Below are 15,535 nucleotides of genomic sequence, written 5' to 3'. Positions count from 1 at the left end.
CCTTTATTGCAGCTTACATACCTTAATAACTTCGGTTATAGGTATGACATTACATTCTATATATTCTATCAGAGGCATTTAAAAAATAAAAATTTTCTTCTCATAATTGATAGCTTTTTTTTTCTGTCTCTCTTTTTTTAGTTTGTGTGTGTAGTTTTTAAATAATTTAAATTATTTGCTTTCCGCTTCCTGGTCTCAGAGTCAGGTTTGAGACTGAGGGACATAAACGTCAATACTGTCCGCACTCTCCCTGGATGAGTTCTGCCTCACAGAAGCTGCCCGCTGGGCTACCAGGAGTCTCTTGTGGGCCTCCTGGTGCTGCTTGTCCCTGATGCTGGAGGCCTTGTCGTGGCTCCCTGCTGGCCTGGATTTAGCTAAAGTTTTGCCAGTACTCCTTATAACAACAATTTTCCATTTGTCATAGGAATGAAATTAAGCTGATTTTGGCATAATAATTGTGATTCCCAAAGGCCACATCTTTGCCTTTCAATGTTGATTTTATTTCAAAGTGAATGATATAAAAGGCTTTCACAAAGATCAAGTGTTTAATGTTACATGAGAAAATAAAGAGTGGAAACAGGAATTTCACTTCTGGAACCAACTAATTTGTAACAGCCAAGTTAGAAAGCCAGACTTTTCAATTAAAGTCAAATCAAGTCCACATACCTCTAGTACTAAAAGAACAAACAATGTAGTCTTGGCTCAATGTCCAAAGTTAAGAATGTCCGATTAATGGTGCTTTCAACTGCTAAATTTATAAAGAGTATTAGGCAGTACACTTCTGATGTCTAATTTCTAAGGACCATATGGATATTTCAAAAACTTTTTTGAAATAATTTTAGATTTACAAGAGTTGAAACAGTAGTGCAGGTCCCCATATACTCCTCACTCTGCTACCCGGAATGTCAATGTTTCATATAAGTCCATAATACATGTTTCATATTTCACGTTTTAACAAAACCGAGGGCAATCCTCCTGATCAAGAAGACCATGTTTTCAAATACTACTTCAAGAGATGGAACACTGAATTCCTTTATAAACCCCTGTATTTTATTAGCCCCTGAGCCACACAGTAGGAAAATCACTTCACTAAAACCTCTTCTAGGGTTTAGCAAGCACAAGAGTCAGCTCTTTTTGACAAGACTATGAAAACTGTATCATCAGAAATTCTTTCAGCAAATCTGTTAAAGCACCATTGTTGTAAACTTTAAATGCTATCAAAGAACATTAAAGAAAAAAGAAACTCAATTGTCTCTGTACATACCCTTCACTACCTTTACTGCTGTTCCCATCCTTGAGATACATTGAAAAATCTATAACTCCAACCTACAGAGAGAATTTTCAAAATTTAATATAAAATTAGATACTTTTTTAAAGGCATAATACAATATCTCTTCCTGGGCATTCAAAACAGCAATAAAGTCATGACCATTATTTGAAATTTTTGATGAAAATGGGGTGCCTGGGTGGCTCAGCCCATTAAGCATCTGCTTTCGGCTTGGGTCATGATCCCAGGGTCCTGGGATCGAGTCCCACATCGGGCTCCCTGCTCCGTGGGGGAGATGGCTTCACCCTCTGCCTCTCTCTCTGTCATGAATTAACTGAATTAAAAAAAAAAATATTTTTGATGAAAATGTAATGTTTTCCTTTTGTTATATCAAGAACTTGAGAATAGGTGAAAGTAAGTAAAGAATCGAGATTAAGGCAACAGGACCAGAAGACCAGGTCGTGCAAGTCAACAGGAGGCTCTAAGAAAGTCAACAGAAAGCTTACTATAAATTTAAGCCTTAAAGTTTCTTTCTCTTTGGTTTCTCTCAAGTATTCTGCTACTGAATCCCTATTCACTTTTAGGAGTAATGTTTTAAAAATTCTAATTACAAACAGAATGCATATTTCCTTAAAGAAGTTTCAGAAAATGCAGGTAAGTAAAAGGAAGTAATACAAAATACCCATAGTCCCAACCACCCTGAGAGGACCGCTATAACATTTTGGTATTTCTTCTTCCAAACTTTCATTGATGCAATATGTCTAAATTTTTCAGGACTGCTATTATTCAGCTTATTTCTTTTTTTTTTTTTTTTATTTTTTTTAAAGATTTTATTTATTTATTTGACAGAGAGAGATCACAAGCAGATGGAGAGGCAGGCAGAGAGAGAGGAGGAAGCAGGCTCCCTGCTGAGCAGAGAGCCCGATGTGGGGCTCGATCCCAGGACGAGATCATGACCTGAGCCGAAGGCAGCGGCTTAACCCACTGAGCCACCCAGGCGCCCCTTATTTCTCTTTTAAAATTGAGGTCAAAATATCCTACTTCCTCTTCCATTTTCTCAGAGTATAAAGTAACAGAAATTTGCTGTAGTATTTCAGAGAAGGGGTGAGAAAGAGTCATAGTGAAAGTGATTGCTTTATTTACTGAGCAATTCATATGTGCCAGGCTCTGTACCAGGTGCATCGCATGTAATAATTCTTTCATTCCTCACTATAACACTATGAAATAGAAACAGATAATTCTTTTTCTCCCTGTATTACAGCTAAGAAGTGTGACGCATCAAGAAACTAACTACAAAATTTATTCAGCTAAAAAATAAAGCAGCAGAATCCGAACCTAAACAGTTTAGTTTTAGTCTGTATTCGTAACCGCCACGCCTGTGTATGTATTTTAGCCTGTGTCTCTCTGTATTTTAGTCTGTAAGAAATATTTTATTATTTTAAAATATTTTAACTATTTATTTGACAGAGAGAGAGAGAGAGACAGCGAGAGAGGGAACACAGCAGGGGCAGAGAGAGAGGGAGAAGCAGGCTCCCCGCTGAGCAGGGAGCCTGATGCGGTGCTCGATCCCAGGACCCTGAGATCATGACATGGGCCAAAGGGAGACGCTTAATGACAGAGCCACCTGGGAGCCCCAGTCTGTACAAAGTATTTTAGACAGGGATTACAATCAAGACAAGAATGTGAAAAACATTCATAATACATAAATGAGTCAAGTTAGAAGGAAAAGTAAGTTGCTTAAATTCACATCAAAAATGTAAAAATCCACCCGCCCTCCCTCTCCAGAAAAAAAAAAAAAAAAAAAGAAAAGAAAAAAAAAAAGTAAAAATCCGATTTATGACTCACAGAATTTCCCTTAATTTGGTTGGTATAATCTGATCCACCCATATTCTGAGATAATAGAGCTCAGAGACACGCTTGGTGACTAAGCCTCTTTTGCATACCTGAGAGTCCAAGTCTTCTCCTTTCATGCAGAAATTGGCATCAATGACATTCAGACCCACCAAGAGACCAGCAATTATGGCTCCTTCTTCTTCCATCATGAGGGCATTGGGTTCGTAGAATTCACTGTAAGTGAAATCCACACAATATCAATAATAAAACCTCAAGAATCCAATGATGTAATCTTGAGACGAGCAGAAAATGCTGGCCTCATGGTTGAATAGGGGTACCAAAATAATAGCGAAAAACTTAAAAAAAAAAAAAAAACAAAAACAGATGGCTTGGATAGTTTATTTTAGACAATACGTGCATGAATAGACTCTAGATATTAGTCCAGCTGAAAGAAAAGTGGTGAGAATGATACTTTCATTGAAGTGACTGTTTATGCTTTTCCCAAATATTTATTTGCATTTGAGATGCAAGGGACAATTTTTCAATCTTAAAGCATCTTTAAAAAATTGGTTTTTCAAAATTTGCCTCAGAGAGCTGGTTTATTTATAAGTGGAGGTATAGTGTTACCACACTGCCATTCTAATTTGCATTTACATGATAGCTAGTGAACTTATGTATCTTCATATATATATGTGTATGTATATATGTACGTGTACATATATATTTTAAGACTTATTTATTTGAGAGGGAGAGAGAAAGAGAACGTGCACTCATGAGTGAAGAGAGGGGCAGAGGGAGGGGGAGAAAAATCCTCAAGCAGACCGCCTGCTGAGCGTGGAGGCTGAGGCAGGGCTCCATCCCACAACGCTGAGATCATGACCTCAGCCGAAACCATCAGGCAACTTAACCGACTGAGCCACCCATGAACCCCGATACGTATTTATAAAGTAAGCTCTATACCCAATGTGGGACTGAACTCAGGATGGCGAGATCAAGAGTCACATGCTCCACTGACTGAGGCAGCCACGACCCCTTCCCCCCGTTTTTCTGTTTACTAGCCATTTTGATTTTCTCTTGTGAAATGCTTATTCAAACCCTTTACTCATTTTAACATTTATTTGGCTCTCTTTTTCTTACTGGATTGAAGAAGTTCTTCGCATACCCTGAATATGCATCATTTGTTGAAGATATATATTACAAATAGCATCTTTCACTCTACGAGTTGCCTTTTAACCTTGTGTCTTTTGATAAATGAAGTTCTTCATTTTAATGTAGACCAATGTATCAATTTTCTTCCCTTAGGAGTAGAGCTTTTTATGTCTTATTTAAGAAAATTGTGTCTAGGGGCACCTGGGTGGCTCAGTGGGTTAAGCTGCTGCCTTCGGCTCAGGTCATGATCTCAGGGTCCTGGGATCGAGTCCCGCGTCGGGCTCTCTGCTCAGCAGGGAGCCTGCTTCCCTTCCTCTCTCTCTGCCTGCCTCTCTACCTACTTGTGATCTCTGTCTGTCAAATAAATAAATAAAATCTTTAAAAAAAAAAAAAAAAGAAAATTGTGTCTACCTTATATTTTCTTCTAAAAGTTTTACTGTTTTCCCTTTCCTGTTTGTATCTATAATCCATCTGGAAATCTTTTCATGTATGCCTGTTTCTAAATTTCATGTTACATGTCAGTTTCCTGGCTTACTGAGCTTGGGTACATGCCAAGATGTCAAAAGCCTTTCTTGTTTTTGGGGGGGTTATCACATTTTGGACTGCCCTGTATATGTGCCACAGTGACAGACTGAACATATGTACCAAATAAGTATCTGTTCTTGAGTGTGTATGTGTGAGGTGTGGGAGAAGGTATTAGTCGAGCTACATGAAATTGCCACGATATCAACTGTTTTTGATCTGTGAAAATGGCAAATTTCTATGATTCGACCTCATACGATATAGAACACAGCAAGAAAAGAACAAAGTTTAACAAGATGTTCATACCTGAGAAGTTCCTTCTTATTGATCAAAGCTTTCATATATTCTGAGAGCTTCTTTTGCATTAATGCCAAACGAAGCCAGGCTCTTCCTCTGCCTACCGGTGTCCTACAGAAACACAGGAACCGAACAACTCAAAGTAGCAGAGCTGGGGCCACGGTGGGAGAGATTCCCGTCCTCTCGCTCATAGTCCTCAGTAGAACATGCACACTGAGATGCTCCCTACGACCTCCTCCACCTCATTTCTACGTGAGGAATTCTGCGTGGAGTGAATGGTGCAATGAAGGGGCTTGTGGGTCTGGGGGTGTGTGTTTGGAACAAGTGCTCTTGTGAAGAATTAGTTACTGAATGAGACTACGATCTGAAGACAGATACTCTGGGAGGCCCAAGTGAAAATGTTCCATCACATTAGCATTCGTAAATCCTCAGAGACTTAGCATGGATCATGTAAGTACCCACATACTAGGAATGCGGACACAGTCCACGTAGGCCGCTATCTAATAAAAGTTAAACCAGCCTAACTTAGTAAGATGGTTACTACTCTTTTTCAAGTTCTGAGGCAGGTTCCCAGTGTCTGTAGCAGAGGTTCACTTCACAACTGTTTTAATCTTGGCTCTCAAACATTCTTTTTCTTAGTCATGTCTAGCATGCTCCCTCTTTAGATCTAATTTCGTGAGACTCGAACTGATGATTCCCACAAGTGCTTTAAGAGGATAAGAAAACGTTTGGTCTTTTAACATGAATACAACCTCTTTAAAATTAATAATAATTATCCCTCACAGGCACACTTCTCTTCATATTCGATATGAGCAGCTCTCCACAATAGTTCTGATGCATAAATAGAGTTTTCTTTTTGGATTGTTATGAAATAAATTATTATGGTCATCATTATCTTTAGTCTTCAAGGAGATAGTTAATAAGAATGTTTTCCTAACAGAATTCAACCTTAAACTTACTTAAGTCCTGGAAGATCTTTAACACTTGCTGTTATCTCTGCAGCTTCTGGAACAAGCTTTTCTACCAATTCTAGAGGTCCCCAGAAGGATTTATTTTGTCCAAGAAAGGTTTTCTTAGCTAAGGTGATAAAAACAAAGCAGTATTTTAATATTCTTTGCAACATAAACATGCTCTCAACACACAAACACGTACACACACTTCTCTCTCATCCGTTCAATCCCTTTTCTCAGGGAACTAGTCCCAGATTATTAGACAGTTCTAAAACTATTCATGCTTTCAGAACAGGTAACGTTTTGTGACAATTAAAAACCTCCCACTTCCCAAGACTCAGTCCTTTCTCTTTCAGGAAGAACTTATAACTAACCCGATATAATAAAACATTTTATAGTACTTAAAGCTGCATGGTATTAGTGACGAAAACAGTCCAATGGAAAAGAATACATAGTCCAGAAACAGGCTGTTAGGTACTAGGGAAGGAGCAGGAAAGAAAGCAAGGAGAACAAGACCAGGTCCTGTCCTCAAACCTTATGGTTAAGTGGAAGAGCGCAAAAGCAAGAGTCCACTGCGTGACCTTGGGCAAGTTAGCGCTCATTCTAGGCCTCTTTCCACCTGTCAAACAGAAGGGCCATACTGGACTAGTAATGTCTGTTCCAGCTCTAGAATTTAGAGATCAGTGTTTCATAAACCCTGTGTGCTCTTTAATTCAACCACATCCCTGTGCCCATCCAGGGGGCATTCTAGTAGGTTAGTATTACTAATTCAAGCCTCTTATTCTTGGGCTCCATAAAGAACGCTTTTCTCCTTCGGAATGTGCTGCCTGAATACAGCTGTGCGCACATCTGCATCCCGGGGCCATGGCCTACCCTTCAGGCCGTGTTTCAGGCAGTGCTCCATCACCACGAAGAACTGCTGGAGGGGAGCGTAGTCGGAGTCTAGAGTTCTCCCCAGGTTCAGAGCGGATTCAATCAAGCCCTTGATACTCAGCTTGGCCATGTTCATCAGGTTCATGCGTTCATTAGCCATGAGATAATTAGGATCTACAGCCAAAGAGAGAGAGGACGGACCATGGTTACTGCAAACAGCACATTTAAAAATTCAGCATGTCACTGTGTTGACATGAGCATCGAAGGTACAAGAGCAATGCTCGGTAGGGCTGTTGGTATCTTACTAAGAATGAAGACAGTGGCACCAAACTATATTGTTTGGTTTATATTCTCTGCCAAGTTTTACTTGCTGTTAAAAAGAAAGATGCCACGGGGCGCCTGGGTGGCTCAGTGGGTTAAAGCCTCTGCCTTCGGCTCAGGTCATGATCCCAGGGTCCTGGGATTGAGCCCTGCATCAGGCTCTCTGCTTGGTGGGGAGCCTGCTTCCCCCTTCGCTCTCTCTGCCTGCCTCTCTGCCTACTTTAATCTCTGTCTGTCAAATAAATAAACAAAATCTTGAAAAGAAAAAAAAAGAAAGATGCCAGTTTCCCTCAGGAATATTTTTTTTTTTTTTAAGATTTTATTTATTCATTTGACAGAGAGAGAGACACAGAGAGAGAGGGAACACAATCGGGGCAGAGAGAGAGGGAGAAGCAGGCTCCCCACTGAGCAGGGAGCCCGATGCGGGGCTTGATCCCAGGATCTGGGATCATGACCTGAGCCGAAGGTGGATGCTTAACAAACTGAGTTACCCAGGCGCCCCCCCTTAGGAATATTCTTGATGCAACAGTGAAATTACTTATTTTATCCAATTTCAGGTCTTCAGCACAGTCTTAATACTCTCACCACCAGCCCTGCCATTACCCTAACTCGGGTGCCCATCACAGCCCACTACTGCACAGCCTTCCCGCCAGTCTCCATGATGCCACCCTGGCCCTGCCCCCTCTTTCTCCACAGTCTATCAAGCGCTCTAAAAATTACAGCCAACGTAGGAAAAAAAAAGTACTTAGACTTTGTTCCAAATACACTATATACATTATTAGTATTATTACTTACGCTAATTACATTATTATTTAAACTAAGCATTACTAAATAAACTAATTAACAGTATTAGCTCCCCCAGTTTTGAGACTCAGCATACAGTGTGATAAGCTACTTGAGGAAAGGGACTAAGCACCACATTTTATCTGACAGAACTCAGAACAATCCAGGCACTCACAACTCCCACTTGCTGGTGCCTACCCTGTGCCGGGTACTGTGGGTTGCTCCCGGCGGTTATGATTTCAATCCCTCCTTACACCAGGCCGTGAGACAGTGACCGAGAGCGCCAACATACTCATGTAGCTTAAGAGTGTAAAGCTGGGCCCTGAGCCCAGCCACTAAGAGACAACAAAGCCAGAGTCTAAACCAGGGCTCTCTGCCTCCGACACATATGCTCTGGGCCATTAGAATCTACTTACAAATGAACCAATGACTCCAACGGATATTTATCCTTCTCTCTGCTGGCCATTCTTTTACAGGACTATCTTATTTAATTCTTGTGACTTCATCATTAAATATCGTCCCTTCTTTTAGAGGTAAAGCAGGCCCACAGAGTTAACAGATTGAAGGCCAAACAGTTCATAAATGGCAGAATTTGGATCTAGATCTGACACGAAAGTTAATGGATCCTCTCAAAGGTCAAATGTATCATATTTTTAAAAACTAGAAAAGGCCCAGACATCCATGAACTATTTTACCAATTCCCTGGTTGACAAAAAATACTAATAAAATCCATGTACCCATAACACAAAAAAGCTACAACATAAAACAGATTATTTCATTCAACTTGTTCCTAATTTTCTTCATGAAAAGTTTTCAATTGTATCTGCTTTCACAGATGAATAAGCAGAATCAAATGCCAAATTCTAAGCTACTTTTCATTAAGTTTATGGACTTGCAGATTTATAATCCCAACTATTTAAATCTTGGTTTGTTGTGTTCTCTGAGATATTTTCAGAGAGACGCTTCATTAAGAAGTCAGAAGTGGTATATGTTGTCATTGATTCTTTCTTGCACAACAAATGTTTTAAGGCCGTGCCTCAAATGTGGCTCTTTGCTCGGGGCAGGTCAACTTGTCAAGACCAGAACAAATTCACAAGGTGACACTGAAATACATAATAATCTAACCCCCTAAAAAACGGCTTTATCAGATACTAATTTTCAACTTTGTTACTGGCATTTCTGTGCACTCCAGTGTTTCTAAGACATACTTTCTGTAAAGAGAGAGAAATTGCAAGCAAGCAGGAGGAGGGTCAGAGGGAGAGACAGAATCTTAAGCAAGACTCTACACTGAGGGCAGAGCTCCAGGCAGGGCTCGATCTCATGACCCTGAGAGATCATGGCCTGAGCAGATGGTCAGGAGCTGGACCCTTAACTGACTGAGCCACTTGGGCACCCTGCACTCCAGTGTTTCCAACCTCCCATAATCACTGGATGGAAGGAATGGCACAGAGGCGTGTGAGTGTGCATGAATGTTTGTGGAGAGCAATTAGATTCTCTACTGCCTCCCAACAGATGACAAGGAAATGTCATCAGAGAGTTGGATTTCAGACTTTTGCCAGAAGTGGTGATGGATTTATACTTCTACATTGCCTCATCTCATTCTTCTTAGAATCATTAGCAGAATGTTCAAGACATCAGTTTGGGGTCTGGTAAATAAGCTATGGAGAAAGATGAGCTAATGCCTAGGGAAATTAAAGTCCTAATACCCTGTACATTACTAGTATGGCGCTATAACCTGTTTGAACCCATCTGCATCAAACACAACCCACTCATTCTTTAGAAAATATTGCTCTCAGCCTCAGTACTACTGACATTTTGGGCCAGATAATTCTTTTTTGGTGGGGGGCTGTTGTGTGAATTAAGTTTAGCAGCAGCCAAGCCTTTACCCACTAGGTGTCAGTAGCCCTCTCCAGTTACGACAACCAAAAACTCTCCTGATAATACCAAATGCCTGTTCCTGGGAGACAAAATCGGGCTTCTTCCCCATTAAGAACTATTACTCTAAACAAATAAAAGAAGGTCAAACAAAAATCAGGGTAATTTGAAAGTTAGGCACAATAGCTCAAAAGAATTAACTGCTCATTATTAATTATTTAATGCAAAAGCTTTTTAAAAATGATTATTATTTGATGCTTATTATCGTAATTTTTGTGTTGAATAGTATATAAGAGTATGGGCATTACAAATAATTTTAATTACTTTTTCTATTTAGTACTAAAGTAAACTACTGAAAATAGTACTTTATATTATTTCTTTTTTACATTTTGTAATGTTGGCTAATAGTAATGATCACTAAATCACTAACCTGTCATTGGAATAAAAAATACTCTATACAATTGGTTTGTTACTTATCTTAAATCACACTCAAGTATAAAATGATTTTGCAGAACGAATAAATGCTGTTAAAAAGGGTTTCAGTGACACAATTAGAGCATGGAAGGAGTTCTGAGGGGCAGGTAAAGTTCTGGTTTTTGATATGGGTTTAGTTACGTGAAATAGTTGAGTGTGTGAAAATTCATCGTACTGAATGCTTACAATGTGATCTTTCCTGTATATTTTATACTTTTAACTATAAAGCAATTTTTCAAAAGATTTTTATTTATTTATTTGACAGAGAGAGATCACAAGGAGACAGAGAGGCAGGCAGAGAGAGAGGGGGAAGCAGGCTCCCTGCTGAGCAGAGAGCCCGATGCAGGACTCGATCCCAGGACCCTGAGATCATGACCTGAGCTGAAGGCAGAGGCTTAACCCACTGAGCCACCCAGGCGCCCCTAAAAAAAAAAAAATTTTTTTTTAAAGATTTACTTGAGAGAGCGTGAGAGAGAGAATGAGAGAGCGAGAGCACAAGCAAGGGGAGAAAGAGAGGAAGAAGCAGACTCCTCACTGAGCTGGGAGCCTGATGCAGGGCTTGATTCCAGGACCCTGGGATCATGACCTGAGCCCAAGGTAGACAGACACTTAACCAACTGAGCCACCCAGGCACATCTACAAAACATTTCTTTTTAAAGTTTTGTTATGTTGTATAGGCCAGAAAATGATTTTTAAAAATGCATGACTTTCACAGTGTCATTATATTTTTCTATGAGAAAAATATCTACAATTAAAATGTTTAACAATGCTAACATTTAACACTATTATTCCAAAACTGAACTTTTGTTCATTCATTCTTTTTTTTTTTTTCCTTCAATAAACAGTAAACATCTACTGGGTATTAGATACTATGTTTAATGCTGGGACTCCAGAGATGAAAGACCTAGCTCCTGACACCAAAGTGCTTACTATTTATCGAAGTTGGGCACACAGATATCTGGAGAACAAAACAGGACAGCTAACAGAGAAAATCTGAAATTTCCCAATAAACATTAACACCTTTGACAAAGATCAATTTTATTCCAGGACAAATAAAATTAAAATGTTTTTATATTAGATCAACTATACCCTTTCTATGGACTCAAATATAAGTTTTATGTATTTAAGGCTAAAATACTAGATGTGATACTGATGCAAAGTATCCGGCAGGTTGTATGTAAGTCCTATTACAACTTCCTCTGCCACTGGATGTGTACAAGTTTGAGAAGCAGTGCAAACGTACTGCAGTAAGAACACTGACAAAAGTATACACAGGACATGACAGGAACATTTACAGAAGAAAGCTACCTGACCCGTCCCCTTTCCTTTCATATTTAAAGGGCAAGTATGTGGATCTAAGTTTTCAGAGGATAAGGCTATTTTGTTTTTAGCTTATAAAATGTTTATTCACTCTGCAGCATTTTTTAAAAAGATTTTATTTATTTATTTATTAGAGAGATGGAGAGACCCCACAAGTAGGCAGAGCAGCAGGCAGAGAGAGAGGAAGAAGCAGGCTCTCCGCTGAGCAGGGAGCCCGACGCAGAGCTCGATCCCAGCACCCTGCGATCATGACCCGAGCCGAAGGCAGCCGCTCAACCGACTGAGCCACCCAGGTGCCCCCACTCTGCAGCACTTTAAGGAAATTAAGAAATATCCATTAACATGGCTATTGCTTAACACTGTACTGAGGGTAGTGGAGGAACACAAGTGAAGAAGATAAAGAAACTAGAAGCACAGAACCTGTGGAACTGCATCAAATATTACTGCTCTCATATGATCTCATTTTACATCCAGAAAATCAAATGAACAGAATTTGTACAAAAATACAATAACTTACAGAAGTAGCAGAGTACAAGATTAATACACAGAAACCATTGGGGGGTGCCTGGGTAGCTCAGTGGGTTAAGTGGCCGACTTCTGATTTTGGCTCAGGTCATGACCTCAGAGTCCTGGGACCGAGCCCCTCATGGGGCTCTGCGCTCAGCGGGGAGTCTGCTTGAGGATTCTCAGTCTCCCTCTGCCTCAACCCCCGCTTGCACACTTTCTCTCTAAAATAAATAAATAAATCTTTTTTAAAAAAGTGAATCACCAGGGTGCCTGGGTGGCTCAGACGGTTAGGCCTCTGCCTTCAGCTCAGATCATGGTCTCGGGGTCCTGGGATCGAGCCCTGCATCGGGCTCTCTGCTCAGTGGGGACCCTGCTTCCCCTCTCTCTCTGCCTGCCTCTCTGCCTGCTTGTGATCTCTGTCAAATAAATAAATAAAAATATATATATAAAAAAAGTAAATCATTAGGTGCCATGTATTTCAGTAACAGGAGGAGTCAGACAAGGAGGGGTAGGCGTAGAGCTAGGAAGGGAGCAGGATGAAAGGAACAGGTCGGGCAAAGGCACCTAAGTATGAAAGAACTTGGCCCACTACGAAAAATAAAATGGGAAACATGTCAGAAGTTTACGGTGCACATGCTGTGAGAAGAGATGAGGGAAATAGGTAAAGGAGAGATTTCTAAGGGTCCTGGTTAAGGTCTTGATTTTACCTTAAAGTCAGCCAAGATTTTAATGAGAGGTGTAGCTCACAGATTTGAGTTTCAGAGAAGCCGCTCCCAGAGCCGTGTAGACGGCGGCCTGGAAGGGTGCAGGACCGCAGAGCTGCGGAGCAAGTAAGGTTCTAACACAAAAGCTGGGGAGAAAACGAGGAGGGGGTGAACTAGAGCGGTCCGCCGCTGCTGTGCGGAGAAGAGGGATTTAGCTTTGGGAGACGTTCTAGGGGTAGAATGTATCAAGGAGGAAGTATGGAGAGTAACTTCTACGTGTCTAGCTTTGCTGGGCAGACAGATGGTGACACAAAGCACCTGGGTGGGGAACGCAACAGGAGCCGGGTACTGAACAAACTGTGCAAAAATGACTCCAGTTACAGTAATAAGCATATAAATTGATTTGCAAACCGAAGTTCTTTCCAGAACATCTAGATCTTCATTATAGCTCTTCAAGAATGCGGATTTCCATATGAGGAAATTTTAATGAATTTTACAGAGTAATGAGGCTCATTTAGTTAACAGAGATGACAAAAGTGAACCCAAAATCACAAAGCTAAGAGTGACACTGGGTCACACCATTCTGCAAACCCATCATCTGACCAAGACCCCATTTTGTCTCTTTAGTGCAATGGCTAATATTCATAGAGAGAAATTCTGAAATGTTTTATGAATAGTTGAAGAAAAGTTAAGTTATATTTAACATATGTTAATATTATTATACTGTGCCCAATTTTTGGCAAGGTGGGAATAATTTGTATGCACAAGCAGTTACTTTTTAGAACTTCTTGGTTATCTGACAGATCAAAAATTTATCCTATGTGAGAAACAAAAGTGGTCATATAGAATTTTTCCCAAGATACCTAAGAACATTAGTATGAGATTAAAAATGACTAACAGAAAGGTACAGAGAGGAAAGCTTACTCTGTGCTCAGAATGTCTGAAGACCAATAATTCCTAAATAAATCTATTTTGGATTTTTTCTGTAATATTTCTTAGAGTATGAAATTGGGTGTAAAATGAGTTATCCTTGATAGTGAAAGAAATTACTGAAAGCACCGAAAAGATCCTGTAATACGACATTATTTAGGGATGCCTGGGCGGCTCAGTCGGTTAAGTGTCTGCCTTCGGCTCAGGTCATGGTCCCAGGGTCCTAGGATTGAGTCCTGCATTGGGCTCCTTGCTCAGCGGGGAGCCTGCTTCTCCCTCAGCCTCCCACTCCCCGGGCTCGTACTCTAACAAATAAAATCTTTAAAAACAACAACAAAAAACCCCCAAACCACCATTTAAGTAGTCTGATGACACTTATTTGTACAAGAGGATCATGAACTTTTTATTCAGTCCTCATTTGAAAATAATCAATAGATGGGGAGCCTGGCTCAGCTGGTAGAGCACGTGACCGTTGATCTCAGGGCTGTATGCTTGAGTCCCATGTTGGATGTAGAGATCACTAAAAAATGAATTATGTATTTATTTGATAGAGAGAGACATAGCGAGAAGGAACACAAGCAGGGGAAGTGGGAGAGGGAAAAGCAGACTATCTTATCGATCTATTCTCCTTAATGCCATTCCAGATATCATACACACTCTACTTAGAGTACCAAAGAGGAAATTCACTTCAGTAAAATCTTCTCTGGGTCGAAATCTTAAAGAAGTTGAGAAAATTGTATGTATGTATGTATGTATGTATGTATGTATGTATGTATTTATTTTTAGAAGTTGAGAAATTTTAACAACAAATTTACTTCACTGCTGCCTTTCCTTGGATAGCATAATCAAAGCGGTACTTTGCTAAAATCAAGCTTTATCATCAGAAGATTATATCCACCAATCTTAATGTGCTTGATATTAGTCACCTATTTGCACTAATTATATGCCACCAGGCAAGGAGTCTTACTTCTCTGGGGCCTCAATTTCCTCATCTGTCAAGTGAGAAGGTTAAGCTTATTTAGTAATTCTTTAATCTGACAGGAACAACACATACAATGTCAATCACAATGACTCACTGCAGCACTAGTGGTGGGGGGGCGCATATTATTATCCCTGGAATGGAGAGAAACAACACGGTTTAGAAAACCCCACAGATGACTCTGATACCAGATGAACTAGACCTTTACCACCAAACATGCAGCCCTGACCTCAGCACGGGCGTCGTCTGGATGCTTTTGGAAATGGGAAACCTTGGGCTCCAATGGTACCACTGAACCATTGTGCAGAACCTCAAGTTCTGCACTTGAACCAGACCCCAGGGTTTCTGTATGTGCACTCCAAGTTTGAGAAGAACCGACCTACATGACTCTTCTAGATCCAGCATGTCATAATTCGCCAGTTTCACAGACAGCTTCCTCAAGGGCAACCAATAAATATATATATTAGTGGAAAGCCCCAGGAAGAAGTAGTAATAAAGATTAGAACAGAAATAAAGAGCACATTAAAGTATTGAGAAAAATCAATAAAACTCAAAGTTGGTTCTTTCAAAAGATTAACAACATTGCCAAACATTTAGTTTGAGTGACCAATAGAAAAAGAGAGAAGACTCAAATAGCTAAAATCAGGAATGAAGAGAAGACATAATTACTGGCTTTACAGAAACATAGAGGATTATAAAGGAATATAATTATTTAATTGGCAATTGTGTGCCTAGATATGAGACAACCTAA

The 15,535-nt window shown here is 40.1% G+C and overlaps 1 protein-coding gene across 7 annotated transcripts in view; it reads right to left on the bottom strand.

Moving 5' to 3' along the window:
• RUFY3 (RUN and FYVE domain containing 3) overlaps positions 1-15,535 on the bottom strand; it is an 83,143-nt gene that overhangs the window by 24,228 nt on the left and 43,380 nt on the right. For all 7 annotated transcript variants that reach the window (XM_047719475.1, XM_047719474.1, XM_047719471.1 and 4 more), the window contains 5 exons: positions 6,892-7,065; positions 6,028-6,145; positions 5,078-5,179; positions 3,211-3,334; positions 1,265-1,326 (listed from right to left, as the gene is read on the bottom strand). In XM_047719475.1, the coding sequence (XP_047575431.1) occupies positions 1,265-1,326; positions 3,211-3,334; positions 5,078-5,179; positions 6,028-6,145; positions 6,892-7,065 (580 nt within the window). The remainder of the gene's footprint in view (positions 1-1,264; positions 1,327-3,210; positions 3,335-5,077; positions 5,180-6,027; positions 6,146-6,891; positions 7,066-15,535) is intronic.

Source organism: Lutra lutra, chromosome 2 (assembly GCF_902655055.1).
Source record: "Lutra lutra chromosome 2, mLutLut1.2, whole genome shotgun sequence".
Lineage (NCBI taxonomy): Eukaryota > Metazoa > Chordata > Mammalia > Carnivora > Mustelidae > Lutra > Lutra lutra.
This window is presented reverse-complemented; position numbering and strand designations above follow the sequence as displayed.